The following is a 26,621-nucleotide window of genomic DNA, read 5'->3' as shown; positions in this document are numbered from 1 at the left end:
GTGAGTTGGGGCTGGCGGAAGCGGGGGGTGCTCAGGCTAGGGCGGGGGGATCCCTGTTCGGCGGACGCAGGTTCGGCGCGAGCCTCCGCAGGGTAACGGAGCCGGGGCGGGCCCGGTGGCTCCGCCCGGCATCCCCTCCTTTCTCCGCGCGGAGAGACCCAAGCCGGCCGCTCCCGGGTCCGCGCTCACCGCCGGCTCCGCTCCCCTCCTCCTCCTCCTCCTCCTCCTCCTCCCTCCCCCCCGCCCCCGCGTGCCTGCGCACGCGCGCGCCCTCCCCCTTCTCCTCCGCCCCCGCGCGCCGCTTTCCCTGCCCCGGGCCCGGCCCCCAGCCCTGTCGTTTCCGTTGGGACAGCCCCCAGAGGGGTCGGGGAGGGGGAAGGTGAGGCTGAGATGGGGGCGGCGACGCCCGGCCTTTCCCTCTGGCCTCCTCCGGCCTCCCGGGAGGTCGGCGTGGGGGAGGGCGAGGCTTACGGGAAGGAAGGAGGAGGTGGGGGGGGGACCGGCACGGAGGAGAGGCCCGGGAGTGTGTGTGTGGGGGGGGTTATGCCAGGCCCCGCAGGGGGTCCTGGCTCCGGCCGTCCATTCCCCCTCTCCCGGCACGGATGCTCTGCGTGGTGGTCAGCACGTGCCCCAGGCCCTGTGCTTGTAGGTGAGGGCTGCCGCGACCCTGCCTTCCCCCGAGACCCTCAATTTGGGGGGGGGAGAAGGGCTCCCAAGGGGAGTCAAAGGAATGTGGGGGGAGGCAGAGAAAGCTTCATGGAGGAGGTGGGGGACCCCCCCCCACCTCCGTGGAAGAAAAGTTCAGGCAGAGATGGGAAAGCAATGGGAGGGAGAAGACAGGCTGGTCATTAGGCGTTTCAGTGTGTGTAAAGTGGGAAGGATCCAGGGGGATCTTCTCCCCTGTTTGGTGAACTCCAGGATCGAATTAGTAGAGCTATAAGGGGCTTGGGGAGCTATCTAGTGCAGCACCTTTATTTACAAAGGAGGAAACTGAGACACAGACGGCAAGCACCTTGGATGCAGCCTTGCCAAGGTTCAAAAGGAGGATTTGAACCCGGGCCCGTTGACTTCAAATCCACTGCCCATTTTGCATTCGCGTTGTTTTGGAGGCCACAGGAAGCCAGGAAAGGTTTTTGAGGAGTGACAGTGGCTGTGCATTAAGGAGTTGATATATGGTATTTTTTTTCCTAAAGCCCCTGTACCTTCAGCGTAGTGTACTGGAAAGAATGTTTTCAGAAGACTTGGCTTCTAGTTGCATATTTATTCTGCTTAACTAGCTCTTTGACCGTGATCGAGACACTTTCTCTAAGAAGGTGTCTAGATTACGATCACAAAGCTAGTAAGTATGGGCCTGAGTTTCCTCATCTGCAAAATGGGCTGGTAATGGGGCAGCTAGGTGGCACAGTGGTTAGAGCGGGCCCTGGAGTGGGGAGGACCTGAGTTTGAGTGTGGTCTTGGCCGAGATACTTGACACCAGCAGTGTGACCCTGGGCAAGTCCCTTAATCTCAATTGCCTCACCAAAAAAAAATGGGCTAGTGATATACTGCTACCTAGCTCACAGTTGTTTTGAGGAAGGTGTTTTGTGAGTGGTAAAGGTCTATAGAAGTGTACATTTTTGTTCTGCCACAAACGCCTGGTGAAACCTCTGGCATCACAGGTTGTAGCCCAGTGGGATCTTAGAGACTATCTTTTACCCTCGTCCCATATGAGGGAACTAAAACCCACAGAGAGAAAATCCAAGGAAGTATCAACAAGACAGTCTTTAGAAGAGCCCTGTCTCAAACCCAGACCTTCTGTTGCCCGGCACTGCGTCCTTTCTACTGTGTAACTAACATTGCCTGGCTCCCAGTGTCCCAGCTAGCTCGTCACTTGGAGTTCCAAGTGTCTTCTGCCCATTAAATACCAGTTTTAACTCAATAACTGCTGTCCTCTTTCTATTATTTATCTTCTTTTGCTTCATTTGAATGGAGACGCCGCTTGATCATGGGATCTACAGCTGGAAGAGACCTTAAGAGGTCATATAAGCTGCGCCTCTCCCTTGACATGTGAGAAAATACCTTAATATGATTTCTCACTTATGTACAAACCCTAAGGTAAAACAAACTTTTCTGTGAAAAGTGATTTGGTTAGTGACAAGTATTTCCATAATTTCTTTAGTCTTTTCCCATAAGTGAATGTTGCATCCTTTTGTCTTTCACTGTAGAATGAAATGGTGGAAAATACAGTTAAAATGTTGGAAGATACATTTAAAATGCTTAAGCTTTGTTAGCTTTTAAAAGTCTTTTATATTTATGTGACATTTTTTGGCCAAGAAGCTCCTGCTTCTTGTGGGATTGTGGGATTTTTTCATTTTTAACTCCATTGTCTCTGTGGAGTGAATAAGTAGGTGAACCAGTGGTATTAGAGGTGGAAAGTCAGATGTTTATTAAATGCCTACTATGTGCTGGGGAAGATGTAGAAAGGCAAAGATGAGCCCTTCTCTCAAAGGGACTCTGTAATGGGGGGGAGGTAGCAGACAGGTAATTAATGACTAACAAGCTATACATAGGATAAATTGGAGGTAATTAGCAGAAGGAACATGCTAGAATTAAGAGGGATGGGGAAAGGCTTCTTGTCGGAGATGAGATTTTAACCTGGACTTGAAGGAAGTCTCAGAAGGGGAGATGAAGAAGGAGAGCTTTCCAGTTGTGGAGGTCACTCAGTGCAAATACTGAGAGTCTGGAGATGGACTTTTTGTGGAACAGCCAGGAATGTGGTGTCACTTAGAGGAGTGTAAAGTGTAAGGAGACTGGAAAGGTGGAGGGGGGTAGGTTTATGCAGGCTAACCAGGATTTCTGTTTGATCTTAGAATTGATGGGCTCCACTGGAGCAGGCCTGCACAATCTGGGGCCACTTGTGGCAAGACAAAGGATTTTGGGTGGCCCCAGGGAAAATGTAGAGGAAAATGTCATCTACGTTTTTCCTGGGCCATCAGAAATCCTTTGGTGTGCCTGCTGGCCGCTCACAGTCCCCAGGCAGCAGGTTGTACAGGCCTGCACTAGAGTTTATTGAGAAAGTTAGTGATGTGATCAGACCTTGGATGTGGGAAGACCATGGGGGGGGGGGTTGTTGACGGGATGACCACAACTTGTGGCTGGCAGAACCACTCATAGATGGGAGGTGATGGGGGCCTCCCCTGGGTGGGAGCAGTGTCACATGAGAGAAGGAGATGTGTGGCAAAGATGTTATGAAGGTGAAAGTGACAGGCTTTGGCAACAGTTTGGCCCTTGGGGGGGTGAGAGAGTGAAGAGTGGAAGATGGCATTTAACTTGCACACCTGTCCTTAAATGGGGCCCCTACTTTCCACTCCCATGGCTTTGCTCAGGCCCCGTTCTTCTGTTCAAATTCCATTTGTCCAGAGGGGCTTCAGTCAAATGTCATTTTCCCCAGGAAGCCTTCCTGGTCACAATTGGAAGGAATCTCTTCCTCCTCAGAAGTCTCCCTGGAGGTTGTATCTCTCTTAGGTCCTGTCTGCTTTGTGATCTTCTTGTGTACCTAGCCTGGGAACTCCATGAGGTAAAAAGGATTTCATCTTCGCATTTCCCTCAGCTCAGGACAGAAATGTTTAGGGTATAAACCATAGAGTGGATTTTGGGGATGCTTTAAGTTCCAATTTTTCCTTGGGATGCTGAATTCTCCCAGTGACCGTTCAGCTTTGGAAGCTTCTGCAGAGCTGGAAAGGCTTGGAGCACAGGCCTGACTATAGGCTTTGTGTCTCATCTCCTCAGTACCATGAGTTCGGAGAGACCCAGCACTGGAAGATTGACTTCTGGTTTGGAAACTTTGTTTGGCTAAAGTGATGTGCGGCAGGGAAGGCTGTATCCTAAGGCTTAGAGGACTGACATAGCCCCCTTCACCTAAATCCAGTTCACTTGCAAGTCATGGGATCCTCTTCCCAATGCCATGGTCCTGATTGAGAATGGAGGCAAACAAGAGGACCGGCCTCTGGTTGGGTGTAGTGATGGGAGCTCATTGCTGGGGGAAAAAAAGATCTGCTGGACTGGTAGTGTCAGTGGTAAACATGCTGCATAGACTTCAGAACAGTTGGGTTTTCTGAAGAAATAAAAGAGAACAGGTTTATGAGAGTTTAATAAATGTATTCTTAAAAATGATAATAGTTATTATAGTATTTTATCAGATAAAACTGAGGTTCTCTTGCACTAATGAATTGGAATTTTAAAAACTTTCCGAAGTACATTAAAACTCATTCATTTCTTCTGTTAGTCACTAACTTTACAAAACCCGTGTTTCTGTGAAAACCATGTTATAGAAAAAGCATTTCACAGTATCTATCTTCTAGTGAATTTCTTGGCAATCTCCTCAATGTTCTGTGTTTGTCATACCGAGGGAATTTCTTGTGAAATCAGATTGGATTGGCTATAGAATTGATCGAAATCTCGGGAATTTGTAGTTGATTGAAGTTTCAGCATATCTTGGCCGTAAACATTTATTAAGTGGTGACCGGGGATTCCCAACTGTTTTTGGAATTGTGCTGTCTCCCATTTGATTTCATTACCTGCACAATTGTCGCACAGCATTTGAAATGACAGTGGAGTGCTTTTGGATTGGAGGATTTTGTGACCCCACTTGATTTGCTTAGGTACCTCTGTTCTGCTTGTAGCTCCCTGCTGCTCTGGCTTGGACGAACGAAAAGAACAGATGCCCTGTGGTGAGGATTTATTGTGTCTTCCGCGAATTCGGACAGGAACTGGTAGACAAATAATGGAATATTCTGATCAGATTGGGTTTAAGCCATTGCAGACTGTGTTCTTCCTGTGTATTTTCTCCTAGAATTAAAATTCTGTTTTGCATTTTAAAATGTTGGTAGTAAGATGGCCTAATATATATTGAAGAAAGGTTTAGGTCAAGTATTCTGTGGTGAATTAAATGAATCCACAGCTGCACAAACAGCCCTGCCCGGGACAGTCTAGTCAGGTGGTCTGGAACGAAGAGAGCAGACAAATAAGGTGATAATTGCCCCTGGCCCAGAGAGGCAGCATTGCTTCGATAGGAATGGTGACTATGTGTGATATCGTATTGGAAGAGATGACAGCTTATTTGCACAAGCTGGACACCAGGATTCTTGGATCCTGAAAACTAGTATTAGAAAGATTGGGCAGCCGGCCGCCCGCTGGTGATGTCTTCTGCATAAGAATGTACCTCTCTTGTGGGCAGGGACTGTTTTGGGCCTTTCTTTGTGTGTCCAGTGGTTGAACACAGTGCCTGACACATAGCAGGTGCTTAAAAAAAGTTTGTTGATTGACTGATGTGGCTGGCTAGGAAAATTCGGCAGGCTAGGGTGCTCAGAGAGGTAGCTGTGGGAGCCCTTGAGTATTAGATCATGGGTGCGAACTGCTGCTAGAGGCAAGTTTAGGTGGGCGTGAGGAGCCCGACTGGAACGGATTTTCAGGAATGGTCAGGCTCCTGACCCACTACTCTACTGTGTAGCCAGGCTGGTCTCAATGACTCAGCTCTGTGTCTTTGTACTGGCTGCCCTTTCACCAAGAGCACTCCATCTCCTGCTTCTTGCCTCAGAAAACCCTATCAGTCAGTCAACAAGCATTTGTTAAATGCCTGATAGGTGCTAGACCCCACTAGCAAGTGACTAAAGGGGACAACACACACATAGATACACGTGTACAAAACCCCGAAAAGCCATAGAAGGCTACTGTGGGGGTGGGGAGGCTCTAGTAGACCAGGAGGAAACAGGAAGTGGCTGCATGAAGAAGCGGGTACTTGAATTGAGTCTTGAAGGAAACCAGTGATTGCAGGAGATAGCATTGAGGAGGGAGGGCATTCCAGGTTTGCAAAAGGCCGAAGATGGGAGCAGAGTAAGATGCCCTGTTTGGCCGGAAGAGAGAGAGAGAGTGAGAGACAGAGACAGAGAGACAGAGAGAGACAGAGAGAGAGAGACAGAGACAGAGAGAGACAGAGACAGAGACAGAGAGAGAGACAGAGAGGGAGAGAGAGACAGAGAGAGAGAGACAGAGAGAGAGAGAGGGAGAGAGAGAGAGAGTGTGTGTGTGTGTGTGTGTGTGTGTGAAGGTAGGAGGGTAATGTGTAAGAAGGCTGTTAAGATGGGGGTGAGTTGTTAGGAGTTCTGAAAGCTAAAACTAAAGGCCTGATTAGACTTTGTTTTAGGCTTATTATATGCCATTCTTTTGATGCTGTGTAAGCTGGACAGACCCTGCCCTCAAGCATTTGCCTACTAATGGGGGAGACTGCACTTGTATGGGAGCTGTGTGAGGAAGTGAGTTTGGGGTCTGCTGTAGACTCTGAATAAAGAATAATTGTGCCCTTATTAGTACAGTCTTTCTTCCCCCTTGTCTGGTGGTGGTGACTTGTGTACGGGGGGGCGGGGCTAGCTAGGGTGAAGATAGGAACCAGGTCCCCAGGAGTGATGCCTCCTGCCTTAGCTCCTTCCAGGCATGGTCTTTGTTGATCACCTTTGGAAGGTGGAGCAGCTGTAGCTTTCTAGGATGTATGTGGAGGGGGTGTTCCTTGGAGTGGGCCCAGCAGAGGATGTGTCATCAGCCCTGGCGGGGTGGGGAGAAACCTTGGAGCCTGCTTTTCCGGGGGGGGGGTGTTTTGGAGCCATTCCCACCCAGCCTCCCCCCCAGGTAGAAAGAAGCAGGTCCTGAAAACATTCTGTTCTCTCATTCCAGGAGATGTTCATATTTGCTCCTAGAGGCAATAAGGAGGCTCAGGGGTTGGGGTGAGGTAGCAGTAATGTGACCAGACCTGTGTTTCAGGAAGATCATTTTGGTGCCTCTGTGAAGGATGAATTGGAGGCAAGGCCACTGTAGTAGTGCAAGTTAGAAGTTCAGGGGGCTGTCCTAGGATGGTGACTAGGAGTGGAGGGAGGGGGATGAAATAGAAGGGAAGGTGGGGAGGTAGAAATAACGAGATTTGGCCATGAGGTGTCCAGGCCACAGGGTTACAGACCTGAGTGACTTGGAGAATTGTGGTGGGGAGATGTGGAAGCAGAGTGGGTTTGAGGGAAAAAATCATGAGTCTTCATTGAGCTCGGGTGCTGCAGTTCTGCCAGAGGTCTTTCTTCACCACCCCAGTTAGTGTTCATCCCCTTGTATTTCTTTGGCATCCAGTTTGTTGTGGCTTCCCAAGTATTTGACATTTACCCATGTAGAAGAGGGCTCCTGGAGAACAGGGACGGTTATATTTTGGGCTTTGTCCACCATCACCCAACACAGTGTCCAGCGTATAGTGCGTGCTTAATAAATGGTGGTTGAATTGAATTGGGGGGCTTTGTCGAGAAGTGGTTGTTCCCCCCTTGGCTACCCCCCAGATGAGCTAGCTGATCTCCTGCCTGGGGATTCTTGTTCCACCATGGGCTGGGATCTGCGTGTCCACTCAGCTCCCTTCCAGCTGCAAACTTCAGTGATTCTGGGCTGCATGTTGAGTGGCGTGTTAAGATTCTTGGAAGAGATAGGGGCAAAAATCAGATTGTTTACAAAGCTAGAAGAGAAAGCTGGCTTCAGGTATGTGCAGGCTGTCGTGTGGAGGATTTGTTTCCTTGGCCCCAGAAGATGGAACTAGTGGTAATGAGTAGAAACTTGGAAGAGGCAAGTCTGGGCTTATTCAAGAAAAATTCGAGCAGAAAAGAGCAGAGGTGTGCTGGCTGCTGGTACCAGGTTGATCATTGTACCTCAGAAACTGCAACTGCTACAGTCAGGGCTTGGTTTTGGGCTTGTTATTGATTCTCTGGACTTAAGACAGTGATGGAGAACATGTTAGTAATACAGCTTAAAACTTACAAGTGTATAGAGTGCATACACCTCATCCCCACCCCCTTTCCCAGAGAGCGAGCCTAGTCCTAGGTAAGGGGCGCCCGAGTGTTGGGTTGCCTTTGGTGGTGGTATGTTTCCTCTTGTCAGGGGTCTTCAGGCTTCTGAGGTCCTTTGCAACTCTGAAATGTAACTTGGAGGCATCTAGGTATAAATCAGGTAAATATATAATTCAAAGAAGAGGTAGGCTGGAACCCTTGAAGATGCTTAATTTAGCGTATTGCTGGTTAAGCAGGCCACATTGAGGAGGAATGAGATGAGAATGGCAGGACCGTGCTTTGGAAGCTCTTTGAGAATAGCACTGCCTTGTTAGTGCCCAACATTGTGCCAGGCATGGGTTGTTGAACTGAGCAGGGATCCGGGGTCTGTGGTCTTTTGTGTGTATTGTGAAGAAAAGAGAAGGCCCATCCTCACCAAAGATTTTGAACAAATGCTGTAGTTTAGTGTATCAGGGGCTAATGCCAATGCTTTCTTTTCCCTTTTCCTCCAGGTACTCTTAGGGGTCAGAGGGGCTGTGGAATGGAGGCTCCTCGAGGGATGGACTGCTTGTGCTTTTTCTTTGTATCCTCTGTGCTTAGCTCTGGGCCTGGCACAAGTTGGCACAGTCACTAAGCAATGCATTTTGGACCAGGTTAAACTCAGAACAGCTTCCTGAGTTCTACATTATTATAGCCTGCTGTGTTTGTGCAAGGTTCTGTGGAAAACTCCGGGGAGGCAATGTTTTCTTACTTAGACTAAAGCATTCCCTTCTCAGTTTCTTCCAATTTACAATGGAATGATAAATGGATGATGAGTGAGGAAGCGTACGCTTCCTCGCACAGCCTCGAGACTCAGGTGTATTTTGTGAGAAATACGAAGGAAAGAGATGAGAGGCCTCAGGTGCCCCCATTGCCATCAACTTTGAGATGCCTCGTGCCTTAGTCTGAGCCACTGTGGTGATGACAGAGTGCACATGTGTAGGTAACGTACAACCAGTCCACAGTTGGGCGCCGCTCCCCCAAGAGAATTGGTCAGACGCTATAAGCAGATGTCCTGAGAGCTCCCTCCTTAAGATGAATTCAGGCAAAGCTTTAAGGGCCATAGTTGTGTTTCCTGAACTAAGAGAAAACAGTTTGGGTTTAGAATAACGGGACTTGTGTTCAAATTCTGGCTCTATGACATGTGTGATGTCTTTAAAACAAGGGGATTGAGTTAGATGATCTCTAAGGGCCCTTCAGGTTAAATCCTACAAAGTTATCTTTTTAGTTGGGTAGAGGACCGTCAAATAATTTGTACAGTTTGCATTTCTTCCCCATGATATCACTGGGTATAAAGCACCCTTTATATCTCTAGGGATCTGTGATGTCAAATTAATTTGTGCAGTGATGTGATTTGTAATACGTATTTTCTTTTTTTTTCTTTTTTAGCCGTGTGGTTTTACCATGTTCAGTTCAAGAGGTAAGTCCCGTTTGCTTCTAATGATACTGTGTATAAGTGTAGCTATTATAGTGATATACTATAACTCTTTGTCTAAATCCATACTTCGCAAAAATAAATAAATCAGTCAATCCATACTTTGCCTCCTATTTATTGATCTGCCCAGCTGTTAGAGTCTGAGTCCAGGAAATCTTCCAGAATAATGCATAGGGGATCACAGGCTTGTCTCATCGTTTTGTAGCTGGATTATATGTATAATAGCCTCCTAAATTAGTTGGCTTGTCTCATCTTTCCCCTGTGTCCAAGCCATTTCCCCCTGTACTTTCAAAAAGAACTTTTTTAAAAAATAGATTTGATTGTGTTATTCTTCTCTCAGAAACTTTCAGTGGCTCCCTATTACCTGTAGCCTGACTTTTAAGGAAAAGCATTGTTGCCTAATGGAAAGAGCTTGGAGATTTGTTTAGAACAAGCTTAAGAATTGACTTGAGTTCTGACGCTTCATAGCTGTGTGACCAAGGATCAGTCACTTGACCTTGTGTTTCAGTTCCCTCATTTGTCAAATAGGTATAATACTTGTAATATTTTTTATTTGTATATATGTATGTGTGTATATATGTATGTATTTTGTGTGTGTGTGTGTATCTATCTATCTAAAAAATATAGTACCTGATAGGGTGTTGCAAGGAGCAGATGGGAGTGTGTAAAGCTCTTTGTGAATCTTAGAAGACTTCATCTGAAGTCCTCTTAAGGCCTGTACAACCTGACTCCAACCCACTTTCCAGCCTTCACAGAGTCTGCCTTCTTTCCAAATGAGAATACTACTAGCTAATTCCTGACTAAACATGCCGTCTTTCACCTCCTGCGTCCTCATCCACTCTTCATTCCGGGATTGTCTTCCTTCAGCACCATCTCCCGGAATCCTCTCTTCTTTCAAGGATCAACCCAGGTGCCACCTAACTGGTGGGTTTCCCTCCCCAGTGCTAGTGTTTTCTTCTTCTTCAGCTTATGTTGTATTTCTGCGTCTCAGTTAATCAGTCAGTCAGCAAGCATTAAGTGTCTGCTACGCCAGGCACTGTTCTAAGCTCTGAGGATACAAAAAGAGGCCAAAAGTCCCTGCCTTTGAGGAGCTTATAATCTAATGGGGGAGACAACATGCAAACATATATATACAACAAGCTATTGGCAGGATAAAAAGGAAATCATTCACAAAGGGAAGTTGTTGGAATTAAAGGGGTTGGAAAAGGCTTCTTGTAGAAGGTGGGCTTTTAGTTGGGACTTAAAAGAAGCCAGGGAGGTAAGTAGTTGGAGTGGAGGAGGGAGAGTGTTCCTGGCGTGGGGGACAGCCAGAGAAAATGCCGGGAGCTGAGAGATAGAGGGTCTTGTTCTTGGAACAGCCAGGAGGCTGGTGTTAGTTACTGGATCAGACAATGTGTGTTGGGGTGTAAGAAGACAGGAAAGGGAGGAGGGGGCTAGGTTATGAAGGGCTTTGAATCCCAGAGCATTTTGTATTTCCTCCTTGAGTCAGTGGGAAGCCACTGGAGTTTATTGAGTAATGGGGCAATGGGATCAGATCTGAGTTTTAGGAAAATCACTTTAGTGGATAAATAAAGGATGGATTGGACTAGGGACAGACTTGAGGTAAGAGACGAAGGCCTGTGCTGGGGTGGGAGCAGTGTCAGGAGAGAAGAGGATGTATTTGGGAGGTGTGGAAAAAGTAAAGTCAGCAGACCTTGGCAACAGCTTGGATGGGGGAAAGGGACCCAGAGAGATGATCCAGGATGCGTCTTAGGTTGTGAGTCTGGGGGGCTGGGAGGATGGTGTTGCCCTCAACGGTAATAGGAAAGTTTGGAAGGGGGCAGGGTTTAAGGGGAAAGATCACGAGTTCCGTTTCTGACATGTTGAGTTTAAGATGTCTGATGGACATCCAGTTTCGAGATGTCTGAAAGGCAGTTGGAAATGTGAGAATGGAGGGCAGCACAGAGATTGGGGCAGGATAGGTAAATTTGAGAATCATCAGCACGGAGATACTGATTAAATCCACAGAACTGATGAAATCACCAAGTGAAGTAGTAGAGAGAAGAGAAGAGGGCCTAGGACAGAATCCTGAGGATCACCTACTGTTAGAGAGTGTGATCTGGGGGAGGATTCAGCCAGGGAGAGAGAGGAGCGATCAGATGGATAGGAGGAGAGCCAGGAGAGAGGTGTATCCCAGAAACCTGGAGAGAAGAGAGTATGAAGGAGGAGAGTGCTCAGCCCTGTTAAAGGCTGCAGAGAGGCCAAGGAGAATGTGGTTGGAGGAAAGGCCATTGGATTTGAAAACCAAGAGATCGTCATTGTTCCCCTCTGCGTACTTGGAGATCAGTAACTCTGGAGAGAGCAGTTTGGTGGAATGGTGAGGATGGAAGCCAGATTGTTAAGAAGAGAATGAGAGGAGAGAAAGTTGAGGTGCCTCTTGTAGACACCTTTTGAAGGAGTTTAGCTACAAAGGGCAGAAGAGTCCGTTTCTGTATCTTAGTCTGGACAGTGGTATCCATTCTTTGAGCATTTGGTTCAGCCATCGGTTAACAAGCATTTATTAAGCACCTCTGTGTACTAAGTGCTGGGAATGTAAAGAAAGGCAGAAGACCATCCCTCCTCCCCGTGAGCCCACAGCTTGATGCTGGCAATGTAGAAACAAGATGCATACAAGATAACCGGGAGAGAATCAACCAAGGAAAGGCACTGGAATGAAGGCTTCTGGTAGAAAGTGGGATTTTAGCTGGAACTTGAAGGAAGTCAGGGAGGCCCTGAGGGTGAGGTACAGACAGCCAGTGAAAATTCCTGTTGTCAGGATGGAGCGTCAGAGACCGAGGGCGCTGTGTCTCAGAGTACGTAGAGGGGAACAACTCATGAGAAGACTGTCAAGGTGGGAGAGGGCCAGGAAGTAAAAGGCTTGGAATGTCAAGCTTCTGGAGTTTACTGAGAAAAGGGGGGGGTGACCTGGTTAGACCCATGTTGTAGCATGAGTGAGTGGAGGGAGGCTTAAGCCAGGGAGACCAGCCAGGAAGCTATAGCAGAAGGCTGTTGGTTCCTCCTGTGTACATGGTGAGACTGACCTCATTGAGCAACTCAGGATCTCATTTTGTGTCTCATTTTGAACTCGGTTCTAACTGGTAGGCGATCTGACTACTTCGTTGTTTTCAGGAATAACTCCCACAGCAGTAATGACTTGTTTCCTGCCCATGAAAATAGGATCAGTTTCACCTTTTGTGATGTTATTTGGCACTCACCAGGTCTTGCACCTCCTAGTTCTGTTTTCTTTTTCCTTTTGGTTTAGTTTGCCTTCAAGGCTTAGCGCAAGTACCACTTACCTACCACTTTCTTGGGAGGCCTTACTTGGGATCCCCCAGGTGTGAGTCATTTACTCCACTGTTCAGGGCTTGCTGAAATCAGCGCATTTGCCACACACAAACTGGAGTGTCTGAATGAGCTCATAGGGCATTCCTCTTTGGCCTGGACTGTGTACTGGCCCTGCACTCTGTCATTGGCAGTGATAGACGCTTTGGGAAGCATGCACTCCTTGTTGTGCGCCTCACTCGGTGTGAATGTTCAGAGGATTGGTGAGGACTGTTGTCTTTGGTTTTTCCTTCTTGGTGTCTTATATGATTTTGGCATATGGATACCAAGGACATAACTGATAAGGTAGTGTTTTACTTTGCCAAAACATAAGCTTTTTATAGTTGACAAGCAATAGAAGTAGAGTGAGATGTTATATAGTCTTTAATCATTTTCTCTTTTAGTCAGTTGTGTGATGGAAATAGGAAATCTTGCCTGTGAAAGTCTTTTCTTGTCAATCATTTTTCAGTTGTGTCTGATTCTTTATGACCCCCTTTGGGGTATTCTTGGCAAAGACACAGGAATGGTTTGCTCTTTCGTTCTCCAGCTCATTTTACAGATGAGGAAACTGAGACAAGCAGGGTGAAGTGACTTGCCCAGGGTCACACAGCTAGGAAGTGTCTGAGGCCAGATTTGAACTCGGGAAGGACTCTTTTTTGGCTTCAAGCCCAGCACTTTATCCACTACATCACTTACCTGTCCCATGAAAGCCTACCTGTTCCCTTCTAATTCCATCATTGAGGTTGCTCTGAATTTATGCGTAGAGTATTCATGTGAAAATTTTATAAAGGTAGGAAAGTAGGCCTATAGGTCATCAGTTATTGATACCCTCTTTTATCTGTTCTGCCTCATAATGAGGTCCAAGATTATTTTCATGATCTTGGTACCTTTCCCTTTGTCATATGTTTTGTTACTCAGCCCTTCAGTGCCTTCAAAAGCATGTTGCCTGCAGCATGGCCTGCCTCTCTGTACTCGGTCTGGTCCAGCCACTTTCCCAGCTTTGTTTTCTTCGTGGTTGTTTTCACTTCTTCTGACAGCACATATGGGACCGTCATGTGAAGAGTCCACATGTGGTGACTTCTATCTCCCACCTGAAATGGGGAAACGTTTGTTAAAAAAAAATACCTTTATGGGGGCGGCTAGGTGGTGCAGTGGATAGAGCACTGGCCCTGGAGTCAGGAGGACCTGAGTTCAAATGTAGTCTCAGACCAGACACTTGACACTTGCTAGCTGTGTGACCCTGGGCCAAGTCACTTAACCCCAGTTACTTCGCAAAAAAACCCAAAACCAAAACCAAAACCAAAAAACTTCAGAAAACCCCCTTTATGTCGATTTTGCCCATTTTTCATCCCTTGGCCTTCTTCCAGCTTCCCTCTTAAGTTGCGTGGGGTGACTTGACTTGGTTGAATCTCCCAGTGAACTTTGTCTAAATTTGTTGTTCCTTCCACACTTCTTACTTTTCCAAGATTATGGTTCCCATAGTTTTTACTGTTCTTCTCTGTGAGGTTTTGTAAGTGAATTTATATATTTCCAAACAGAGTTGTTCTCTTTTGCCATTTCTTTCCACTTGACAAAGAGTTCCAGTTGTTTGTTGGCTGTGGCAGTTTCCTGCCTTGTCGTTTTGGAAGAGTTAGAGTTAAAATTTCTTAATGAATTTGTTACACTCTATATTGTTATCCTCCCATTTCACTTCTTTCAGCATCAGGACTCTCTGCCCTCCTGATCCTTCATTGAGGAGTGGTGGCTATGCAGGGTTTTTAAAGACTAGGCCAGTGGAATGTAAGCTCCAGCCCATTCTGCTGCGCCGAAAAAGGCTTCCTGGATGGCCTTGATGGCAGGCAGTGCTTTCCAGGGACCCTTCTGTCCAAGTACATAGAGGCTTGTCAGCTGCAGACTTGCCACTGAAGAATGAATTTTTTGGCCATGTCAACCCAGGAAAAACAGAAAAATTTTCAAAGGACCTTCAGTACTGTGTGGCCCCTTCTTCTGAAATAATGGAGGCAGCAGGGGTTAAGAAGCATGTTGCTTGTCTATAAATCATGATTTAGCTGTTGATATTCTGAATGTGAGGTCCTTATCCAGTTACTGGTGAGTAGATAGACCAGAAGAGGCACAGATCTATCTGACATTCTGCTGGCCAGTCAGGCCACAAGAGGAAGGCACGTTCCAGTCGAAAGGAATGCCCTGACTGGTGAATTCAGCACGTGCACGCTCACTGATGACTTCAGGGCAAAGGCGGCACATGATAAAATGTGGCGTTGGGCGTGATGGTTCAGCAGTAAGAAACAGGAGGGCGGGAATCCTTGTGCGTCATACAGGAGCCTCCTATGCCTTCATCTTGAGGAAGGAATGAGAAGGTATGGACAGGAGATAATGGACGAGGCCTCAGAAGTTAGCCAGACCCAAGCCCTCATTTTACCCATGAGGAAGCCAAGCCCCAGAGAGGTAAGTTTGCCCAGGGTCCCACACCAGAGGTGGGAGCGCTCTGGCAGTAGAGCAGTGTACTCTTCATTGGACCAAATACCATCATGTTTAAAAGATGAAATTGATTTTATTTCAAAAGAAAACATTACCAATGTAGGGGCCATTCCTGAATCTAGTCAAATCACATTAATAAACATTGATTAAGCACTTTGTTTGTGCCAGGCACTATGATAAACACTGGGGATCAAAAAAGAGGCAAAGGACAGTCTCTACCCTGGAGGAAGTCACAATCTAATGAGAGAGCAGCAAGAAGCAAACCAGTATGTACAGACAAGCTCTATGTGGGATAAATACGAAGTCATTAACAGGAAAGGGTCTGAAATGTAGAGGGGCTGGGGAAGCCTTCCCTTAGAAAAAGTGGGATTTTGGTTGGGACTTCAAAGGAAGCCGGAGAAACCAGTAGGTGAGATGAGGAGGGGGAGCATTCCAGCCACGGGGTACAGCCAGGGAAGATGCCTGAAGCCCAGAGATGACGCATCATGGTCGTGGAACAGCCAGGAGGCAAATGTCTCTGGATCCAAGAGTATGGGTGGCGGTATGAGAGGATTGGAAAAGTCACAGTGGGGCTAGGCAATGAAGGGCTCTGAACAGCAGACAGGATTTTTGATCCCGGAGGTGACAGGGAGCTACCAGAGCTTATCGAGGCAGAGAGGGGTGACATATTCAGACCTGCACTGCAGGAAAATCGCTGGGGGCTGAATGGAGGGGGGACGGAGTAAGAAGAGATTTGACCCAGGCAGACCCATCAGCAGGCTATGGCATGAATTGAAGTGCAGGCATGAGCTGATGAGAGAGTCTGTTCGAGTAGTGATGGGAGAGAGAAGGGGGCATATTTGAGAGGTGCTACAAAGGTGAAATCGACGGACTGTAGCAAGAGATTTTATATGAGGGTGAGAGAGAATGCGAAGTGGATGACTCCTAGGTTATGAGCCTGGGGTACAGAACGTGGTGGTGCCCTTTATTAGTATTAGGTTTAGTGTTACTTTGTTATTTAGTACACTTTATTAGTATTAGGAAGGCAAGAGGCGGGGAGGGTTTGGGGGAAAGATAACGAGTTCAGTTTTAGAAATGTTGAATCTAGGGTGTCAACTGAACATCCGCTTTGAGGTGTCTGAAAGGCACTTGGAGATGTGGGATTGGAGGTCAGCGTGGAGGTTAGGGCAGGAGAGGCAGATTAAATCATTCATTTCATCAGGAAGCATTTATTAAACACTTCCTATGTGCCAGGTACTTTGCTAAGCACTGGGGATACAAGTATGAAAGATAGTCCCTGTCCTCTATAACTTCTGTTCTAATGAGGGAGGACAGCAGAAAAATGGGGGGTGCTTGGGGAGGGGGCATGGTCGAGTGGCCAGAGAAATCCAGAATGACTGTTGTTGTGTGGGAAATGAGACATCTGAGGAGATGCCAGCCCTGTTCTCCCTCCTTAAATGGAAGAGGTTGTCTCTTCTCTCCAATCAGAGCAGAGGGTATTGATGAGATATGAGTAACAAGGCTGATTAGATTTTGCAAGAAGATGAGATTTCCCAGTGAAGAGTTTAATGGGGCCATGGTGAGGTCAGAGAAATACAAAATGATTGGGAAATGAGGTGGTATTTGAGAGTCATTTACATAGAGATGATAATTATAGAGGGAGAAGAGAAGAGGGCCCAGGACAGAACCCTGAGGGCGTGACTCTGGATGAGGATCCCAGAAAAGATACAGAAAAGGAGCAAAGAGTTGGCAGATAGGTGGGAAGAGAAGTGGGAGATAGCAGTGTACTGAAAATCTAGAGATAGGAGAGTATCAAGGGGCGAGGGTGATCAGTAGTGCCAGAGGCTTCAGAGAGGTCAAGGAGAGTATGGACTGAGAAAACGCCATTGGATTTGGCAGCTAAGAGATCATTGGTAACTTTGGAGAGGAGAGTTTCGGTAGAATGATAAGGTCAGAAGCCAGATTGTGAGGGGTTAAGAAGAGAGTGAAAGGGGAGAGTGGAGTTGTCTGTTGTAGATGGCCTTTTTGAGGAATTTAGCTACAAAGGGCAGAAGAGATGTAGGGGGATAGCAGGGATGGAAGGAGCAAATGAGGCTTTTTTGAGGATGGGGGAGAGATGGACATGTTGATAGGCAGGAGGAAACTAGTAGGGAGAGATTGAAAAAGCGTTTTCAAGATTCTCAGCTAAGAGGGTGTGGGGGCAGGGGAGCCAGGAGAGGTTTGAGGAAGAATGAGGAGGTTTGGAAGAGCTGCTGTCGAGAATGAGATAGTGAGTCAGTAAGGAAGGACTGCCGAGCAGCAGTGAGGTCCCAGATGAGGTTGTGTAACATAAATTTGTAGTGGACCCAGTCAGAATGGTGACATAGTTTTCTTGAAGGCAGCGGATAATGGGAATGGTCCGAGGCTGAAGCTTGGCTGGGTGTAATTGTCAATATGATAAGGGGGCTAGGGATTCAGGAGAAGAGGACAGTGTATAGTTGAACTCTTTCACCAATGAGTCAGGATGGGAAAAGGAGGAGAGTGGGTAGTTGAGGGCTGGTGGCCTGAGGGATTGCCACTTGTGATGTGAATGAAGAGTCAGGCTTGGTGAGGGGAGCCAGAGGGAGAGGCGAAGGCTGGATGAAGGGGCATCGGAATTTTTGAACATGGAAGTGCTGCACTTGGTGAGTGACGGCAAGCTCCAGAGTAGCCCGGCTTTGTGTATGACTGAGGTGGGGGGCTGAGGGAGGAAGTTGGGAGATGAGTGGTTAGGTGGTTTGGGGGAGTCTCCAAGTAGGAGGGCAAAAATTGGGGAGGAGAGAAAAATTGTGAGCCGGTACCAACTCATTGAGGAAAGAGGGTGAGTAACCTGGGAGTCTGTAGACAACAACTACCAGGGTTTTGATTGGGTGGGACTTAGGGTTTAATTTTTGTTTAAATTTACTTTTTTAACCACATAGAGTACTTTATTCATCTCTGTAGAATCCTAAGGACTAAATTCAAAATAAACGAAAACTACCATGTAAGATGCATACCCAGGGTTTCTCCCACATCTAAACCAGCCTAGGAACAGCCTATAAACACATGCCAGATGTGGGAGTTTTAGATACAAGTTCAGTCAGATCACTTGTTAAAGCCAAAGTATAAATCAGTCCTGCATAACATATGGCAAGCAGCCGCTTGTGGCCTGCCAAAGGATTTCGGGGGGCCAGCAAAAAATGTGGGGTTGCCATTGCGTACTTTCCTGTTGTCACATGACCCAAGGCTATTAACCGTCATCAGTCTGTCTCTAGTCTGACTTATCTGTGGCCCAAAGCAGTTTAGCCTGCCTACTGCCAAGCTGTGCAGCTCTGGTATAAATCCAAAACCAGGAGAATAAAAACAAGAAGAAGATGGCTATGCGTTTAAAATAATGTTAACTTGAAAGAACTAAAGAGTGTTTAAAGGCCAGAGTGGACATTTGTTTTCTTTGTTGAGTTGTTTCAGTCACGTCCTACTCTTCATGATCCATTTAGGGTTTTCTTAGCAAAGATACTGGAGTGGTTTGCCATTTCCTTCTGCAGCCTGTTTTATAGATGAGGAATGGAGGCAAACAAGGTTAAGTGACTTGCCCGGGATTACTCAGCTAGTAAGTGTATGAATCCATATTTGAACTCAGGAAGGTAAATCTTTCTGACTCCAGGGCCCACTCTCCATCCACTGTGCTACCTAGCTGCTCAGAGTAGATGTCTGAAGTTATCAGTGTAGTCCCTTACCTTACTCATAGAGCTTGTCTAGTTTTTTTCACTTTTTATATTTCACTTTATTTTCCAACAACATGTAAAAACAATTTTTAACATTTTGTTTTTTAAATGAATTCCAAATTCTCTCCCTTTCTCTTTCCCCTCTCCCCTCATTGAGAAGGCAGGAAGTTTGATATAGACTATACATGTGCAGTGATGCAAAACATATTTCTATATTAGCCACATTACAAAAGAAAATGCAAACGAGAAACATGAGATTAAAAAAAAAGTATACTGAAGTCTGCATTCAGGCACCATCAGTTCTTTCTCTGGAGGGGGCAGCATTTTTCATCACGAGTCCTTTGAAATTGTCTCAGATCATCATACTGCTGAGAATAAGTCATTCACAATTGATCATTATACGGTATTGCTGTTACTGTGTACACTGTTCTCCTTTGTTTCACTTTACTTCACTTTGCATCAGTTCATATAAGTCTTCCAGGTTTTCCTGAAACCATCCTGCTCGTCATTTCTTGTTAGCACAATAGTGTCCTCACGATCATATACCATAACTTGTTCAGCCATTTCCCAGTTGATGGGCTTCTCCTCAACTTCCAGTTCTTTGCCCCCACAAAGAGAGTGTCTATAAATAGTTTTGTACAAATAGGTCCTTTTCCTTCTCCTTTGATCTCTTGGGATACAGGCCTAGTAGTTGCTGGGTCAAAGAGTATGCATGGGTTTATAGCCCTTGGGGCATAGCTCCAAATTGTTCTCCAGAATGCTTGAATCAGTTCAGAGTTCCACCAGCAGTACTTTAGTGTTCCTATTTTTCCACATCCCCTTCAGTATTTGTCATTTTCCTTTTCTGTCATATTAGCCAGTCTGATAGGGATGAGGTGGTACCTCAGAGCTGTTTTAATTTGAATTTCTCTAATCAGTAATGATTTGCATTTTTTTAATGACTATGTATATAGCTTTGATTTCTTCTGAAAACTGCTAGTTCATATCCTGTGACCATTTATCAACTGGGGAATGACTCATCTTATAGATTTGACTCAGTTCTCTATATCAGGAGGCCTGTATCAGAAGCCTGCTGTAAAAATTTTTCCCCCGAGTTTTCTGCTTTCCCTCTAATCTTGGCTGCATTGGTTTTGTTTGTGCAAAAGCTTTTTAATTTGATGTAATCAAAATTATCTGTTTGGCATCCTGTGATGCTCTTTATCTCTTGTTTGGTCATAAATTCTTCCCTTCTTCATAGACCTGGCAGGTAAGCTATTCCACGCTCCCTAATTTGCTTATGGTATCACCCTTCATGTCTAAATGATGTACCCATTTTGAGCTGTTGAGCTGTTAGTCTATACCTAGTTCTGTCAAATTGCTTTTTTTTCCCAGCAGTTATGTCAGATAGTAAGATTTTGTTCCAAAGTCTTAGATCTTTGGGTTTATCAAACATTGGATTACCATGGTCCTTCACTACTGTGTCTTGTGTACCTGATCTATTCCACTGATCCACCACTCCATTTCTTAGGCAGTACCAGGTTGTTTTGATGATTACCACTTTATAATACTGTTTGGGATCTGATAGAGCTAGGTAGGCCACTTTCCTTCACGTTTTTTCCTTTGATTCTCTTGAAACTCGACCTTTCGTTCTTCCAGACGAATCTTGTTATTTTTTCTCGCCCTATAATCTAACTCTTTGGTTGTTTAGTTGTATAGCACTGAATAAGTAAATCAGTTTTGGTAGAATTGTCATTTTTATTATATTGACTCGTGAACAATTAGTATTTCTCCAGTTGTTTAGTTCTGGTTTTGTCATTGTGTCATAACATATAGTTCCTAGAATTGTCTTGCCAGGTAGACGTCTAAGTATTTTATATTATCTATAATTTTTAGACGGAATTTCTCTATCTCTTGCTGCTGTGCTTTGTTGGTAATATATAGACAGGCTAGTGATTTATGTGAGTTTATTTTGTATCCTGCTACTTTGCTGAAGTTGTTAATTATTTTAACTAGTTTTTTAATTGATTCCGTAGGATTCTTTACATACACCATCATATCATCTACAAAGAGTGATAGTTTTGTTTCCTCATTGCCTATTCTCATTCCTTCAGTTTCTTTTTCTTCTTCTTTTTTTGTGTGTGTAGGCAGTGGGGTTAAATGACTTGCCCAGGGTCACAGAGCTATTTAGTGTTATGTGTCTGAGGACAGATCTGAACTCAGGTCCTCCTGAATCCAGGGCTAGTGCTCTATCCACTGCACCACCTAGCTGCCCCTCTTTTTATTCTTTTATTGCTATAGCCAGCATTTCCAGTACACTGTTGGCCTGTCTTTTTTTGGGGGGGGGAGACGACGAGGCATTTGAAGTTAAGTGACTTACCCAGGGTCACACAGCTAGTAAGTGTCAAGTGTCTGGTTTGGGACTAGATTTGAACTCAGGTCTTCCTGACTCTAGGGCCAATGCTCTATCCACTTTGCCACCTAGCTGCCCCCTTAGAGGATTTTGCTGGGTTCGCCTGTCTACTTTTAATTTCTTTTTTCCTTTTTAGGCAGTTGGGGTTAAGTGACTTGCCCAGGGTCACACAGTTAGTATATGTCAAATGGTTGGTCTGAGGCTGGATTTGAACTCAGGTCCCTCTGACTTCAGGGCCGGTGCTCTATCCACTGTGCCATGTAGCTGCCCCTAGCCTGTCTACTTTTTAAACACGATTTTGACAGTACAGTTATCCCTTCCATATTGTGGGGGTTAGGGGTGCAATTCCTCCTGCCATCTGGAAAATCTGTGTAAAATTTTTTGGCCATTCTTTCATACCAGAGAAGAAGTTGGAATTCTTTCTTATTTTTTTATGGGGTGTTTAGAGTACTTTATTTTAAAAATTGGGCTAAGTATTTGGCCACAGGCTCTGTGTTGTCTGCGGCTTCTGCAAAACTCTCCCCAATTTGCCATTTCATTTCTTATGCCGACCTGTAATACATTGAAACTGTGTGGGGGAAAGTCGTGTGATATGGAAGGGATAGCTGTATCTGCTCCTTGGTTTCTGACCGCACAGTGGAGAAGCTGCAGACTAGAAGAAGGGAGAGGGAGGGACTTTCAGCAGCAATCGTATTGACAGTAGCGAGAGCCAGCCGTTGGCAGCAGAACACAGGGCTAAGGACTGCTCACACATCCTGGCAGCCTTGGCTTGTTCAGTGCAGGAGCCCCCTTCTCCAGCAGTGTTCTCTAAGAGCGTTGCTGGGCGTGGTCTTCAGATAGGTTGCATTTTTTTTACTTGTTTTCTAAGGTGAGGAAATGGGTGATTTATTTTAGCAAGTTGTCCATCTGACACGGTTAAAATGAACTTTTCGTAGTTGAGCTCTCAACCTTTGCTTGTGCCAGCTCCCAGAACCACCCTTCTTGTTCAGGGCTTCATCCTTTCTTTGCTGGACCGTGGGAGTAACTTCCGGATTGGTCTCCTTACCTCTGGCCCTTGCTTTCTTCAGCCTGGCTGCCGAAGTGGGATCCTGAGAGCACAGGCCTGAGAAAGGCCCTTCTTGGGCAGGCGGCCTTTCCTCTCGGGCTCCAGGCCTCTCTTCCAAAAGATCTCCTTGCTTTTCCCAGGCGTGACGTTCCACCCCCTCGTCTGCCCCTTTACGCAGGCTGCCCCCGGCCTGGAATGTCCTCGCTCCTTGAACCCTGGGCTTCTTTCCGGGCTGCGCTCTAGGGCCGCCCTGCCAGGAGGCCCTCTTGTCCTTGAGCCCCCTCGCAGTAACTCTGCCTGTGTTTGGTAGTGAACTTTTCCGTGTGTGCGCTCTTTTCCAAACTGCGCCCCCTTGAATGACAGCTTCCTGAGGATGAGGACTTTCCGTCCGGCCTCTCTGTCCCCAGCGTCCGGTGCGGTGCTGCCGCGTAAGCCATAAGGGCTTGCCCAGCGAAAGGATAGGAAGAGCAGAGGGCTGTATTCAGATGACGCCCACGTCTCAGGCCATCGATGTAGCAGATCTTTAGGGCATTTTTCCAACCCTGTCGACCCTTTTACCTTTCCGTGTGGAGATCGTGGCTCCTTGAACCTCCGTCCTTCCCGTGGTCTTTGCTGCTTGCTCAGCCACATTTCCCCTGTGCTATAGTACCATGCCCTTGTCTGTGGTGTGGATAAAAATGTGAACTGGAAGAAGAGAGGCCTTGAGTCAGGTTACTTTGGTTATATCTTTATTTCTGACAAGACCTGTGACTTCACCGGTGTGCACAACTGCCCATGAGGGAAGAAATTCCTCCCTCCAGGGACCTTTGGCTTTAAAGTCTTGTTCTCCCTGGACCGTGAGACGCAAGATACCCCGGCCAAGCCGGATGGAGCCAGGGCAGGACTTTGGACCCTGACTGAGGCGGGATCTCTGTTCACTGCTTCACCTGGCCAGCCTCTCTTGGGAGAGTGGTCTGAGTCATTCTGCACAGAAATCGGATTCTTGCTGTGTTCCTGACCAAGGCTGATTTTACCCATAATTAAGTTTTGGCTGCTAAACCCTGTGTCTGCAATTTGTGAAACGTGTGATAGAAAAGACCTGGGGATTTGGGCATGTTGTCGTCTTTGACGACTTTTGAAGGAGTAGCTTTTCAACTGGGGGGAAGAAATCCAGCTCCTCTGAAATCTGCCGTTTCTTTCAGAAATCTTTTTGATGCTTTTTGAGAAATGTTTGATCTTTGCCATGTGGATGTGTTGTCTGCTTGGATAGTTATAGGCTCCAGGAGGGAGGGATTGTGTTTAGCTCTTGTCCTAGTACCCCGGGAGCCTGCTGTATAATACAGGTGCTTAATAAATGCTCCTCAGGTTAAATTAGCTCCTGTCTGTGAGGCAAAATCCAGTAAGGCTGTGATGGTATATTTGGGTAGATAGCATTCTTCCAGGCACAGCTGTTCATTAGGCCAGTCTGTGAAATAGAGCCTGCCACTTCCTGCCCAGGCCCGCCCAGGCCCCTCCAGGCCCCATGTTGTTAGCTCTGTTAGCAGCATTTTAAGTTATTGATAAAATTGATAAAATGTTTATTTTTTCACCAGTTGTTGTTTCTTATTGTTACCTCAGTCATTTTTCACTTGTCCATATCTGTCCCAACCTCACCCCCCAAAGGAAAAATGGTTACGTCACAGCAACTACTGTGAGATGGGGGATGGGGGGAAGGACGTCATCTCAGGACACTTTTTAGTTCAGCTTCTTTTTAGGCCTCTTTTCTTCCTTTTCTTCCTTACATACTTTTTATTTATCAATTATTATTCAACAAATAATTTTCTAAAGGGGAGGCATGATTTGCTTGATGCAAAACTGGCCTCTGAGTTAGGAAGACTTGTGTTCAAGGCCTGATGGGGGCACACGCTGGCCTGGTGGCCCTGGACCCTGGAAGTGAGGGCCCTTCACATTTCAGGAGGGCTGCAGAGAAGGGGTGAGGCCTCCCTGGAGTTTCGTTGTCTGGGAATTTCCTCTGCCAAAGGTGTCAGATGTACAGCTGTGGCCCAGACCATGTTAATGGGTAGTTGGGCAATGTTTAACAAAAATTAAAAAAACCCGCCAGTAAAAAACATAGAACGTTAAAAAAAAAAATTAAAACTCAGTCCATATGTGGCCCACGGGATCCTTGTATATAGATCAGAGGGCCCCCATTTCTCTTTGTGTTTGACACCACTGCCATATACTTACTGTTTTAGTGTCTATCCCTTTTTGTGTTTGTACGCACATGCCCATGAGCATACACAGACACGTACATTTGCATGTATATAAATACATGAAGGGTTTTGATCATAGAGGATTTATGTTACATGTGTATTTCAGATGGAAATTCTTTGTTTTTTGAAATTTCAGTACCAGGTTGGACAACTTTACTCTGTGGCTGAAGCCAGTAAAAATGAAACAGGAGGTGGAGAAGGCATTGAAGTCTTAACAAATGAACCTTATGAGAAGGATGGAGAGAAGGGGCAGTATACACACAAGATTTACCACTTAAAGAGGTAAGCAAGGCTCTCTCCCTCTCAGTTAGTAGCCATTTGGAATAGTGAGCCTCCTTAGCTGACTTCTTAGGCGTGTGCAGGCAGGTTGTGACTCTTCCTCCCACTTGGAGATTTCCTCTGATTTCAGCAGTGCAGGGAGAGGGTGGGCCTCTCCCTCTGTTTCTGCTGCCTTGTCTTACATGATTTATTGAAAAAATCCAACTGGTAAGTGTGTGAGCAGAACAGGAGGTGGCCAACACAGAGCAAAATTAAGGGCCAGGTGCTGCAGGGGTTTCTGGGAAGGTGACAGGACCTCAAAGAAGGTCTGTGTTGAGTTGGGCTGTGGGAATTAGCCAGGCAGTAGAACTGGTGCACGTGAAGCTTTGAAGGGCTGAGAGACATGACATTTCCCCAAGAAGAATTGCCCGTTAGTTCCTAGCGTAGAAGGCTTGTAGTCATGGACGTTGCCTGCGAGATGGTCTTACCAGCCTCTCTTATTTGTTAGTGAAAGAGGCCATGGATAGTTATGGCTGAGATGGGCTGAGGGCCACATTTCCTGACTGTCAGGCCTATGCTCTTTCCATGGTATAACTTGTCTTCTTATACAGTGGATGTTCCTTAAAAAAAAAAAAGATGTTAGCCTGTGTGGTGCTAAAAAAAAAGTCAGGCTGTTTATAGTAGGTGTATATTTAAAATAGAACGAACTTTGAAGGAAATCTCTGTTTTTCTCATATAATGAATACTGCTACTTGATTGGGAGAAGGTTTTTTTTTATAAAAATAAAATCAGGAAGTTATAATAAAATTAGTAAGTACACAAATTAAGATCTATTCTGGTTATACACATCTCACAGGTAAATAATGGTTAATTTGGGTCTCTGGATGTTTGTGTTAGTCATGAAAATATATCATCTTACTTTTCTATTAATACTTTGTGAATCATTTACTGAACAAGTTCATGTAAATTTTCATGAATTGAATTCTGCCCATTATGTTACTGGAGATCTTGATATATAATGTATCACTTTGGCCTGTTCTTTACGTCACAATTTGCAAAAAAAACGTTTGGAACGTGACTCGCAGCTAATGGATTCTTATAAAAAAAGGAAAGAAGTCCACATGATTTTCTAGAAGGCAAAAAACAAGTCTTGATGATAGTCATTTTCTTTGGCATTAAGAATGCCGAATCAAGGGGTGCTCCCCTGCTTCCTGCTGTCCTCTGAACGCATCCATGATTCTCTTCTGGGCCACACAGAAAGCTGCCCCCATTTTACCGAGTACCCGGGAGAGTGCTCACTCAAGCAGAGGTCCGTTGGTATCAGTATGTCTGTATTAAAGGCAATTTAACGTGTCCTTTTTCTTTTCCTTGTTATTTTCTTTATGCCCATTTCTTCTTTGTGCTTTGTTTTTCACATCTCCCTTAATGAGCCAAGTTATGCATACTTAGCCACCGGACTCTTTGTAAACCAGCCCCTTATTCATCATCTCTGTGACCTTTTCTGGAACACCCTCCAGTTTTTCTCCTTCTGAGGTGCTTCTGAGAGAGTAAAACAGTGAAGATGCTCTGGTTTATGTAATGGAAGACCCACATGGATGGGCCAGGCTGTCTAGTCCAAAGGTTGCCTCTGCCCCTTTCCCCCATTTTTCCCCCTTTCCCCTGATTCTTCCTTGGACTCCTCACAGGCACAGCCACGACAGGATAGAAACAGAAACAGACATTGAAGCTTGGAGGAATGGATTTTTCTGCTAGCTAACAAGTCAGATTAAAAGGCTTAGAGCAGGCGCTTTCTGTGATTGTTGGTTGAAATGAAGGTTATCTAGATGCCCAGCTAAAGGGCCTTCCTCACGGGGAATGATCGTTCGAGTAAATATGGGCATTTA

General features: G+C 45.9%; 1 protein-coding gene across 1 annotated transcript in view; it reads left to right on the top strand.

The window, feature by feature from the left end:
• Positions 1–576: 576 nt before the first annotated feature.
• The window catches only part of PITPNB (phosphatidylinositol transfer protein beta), an 84,561-nt gene continuing 58,516 nt past the window's right edge, over positions 577–26,621 (top strand). The window contains exons 1-3 of the mRNA XM_020996434.2: positions 577–649; positions 9,252–9,282; positions 24,617–24,762. Of these exons, the coding sequence (XP_020852093.1) occupies positions 603–649; positions 9,252–9,282; positions 24,617–24,762 (224 nt within the window). The 5' untranslated portion in view covers positions 577–602. The remainder of the gene's footprint in view (positions 650–9,251; positions 9,283–24,616; positions 24,763–26,621) is intronic.

The sequence above is a fragment of the Phascolarctos cinereus genome, unplaced genomic scaffold, assembly GCF_003287225.1.
Source record: "Phascolarctos cinereus isolate Bilbo 61053 unplaced genomic scaffold, phaCin_HiC Scaffold_4;HRSCAF=312, whole genome shotgun sequence".
Classification (NCBI taxonomy): domain Eukaryota; kingdom Metazoa; phylum Chordata; class Mammalia; order Diprotodontia; family Phascolarctidae; genus Phascolarctos; species Phascolarctos cinereus.
The sequence above is the reverse complement of the archived record's forward strand: the minus strand, read 5'-3'. Positions and strand labels throughout refer to the sequence as shown.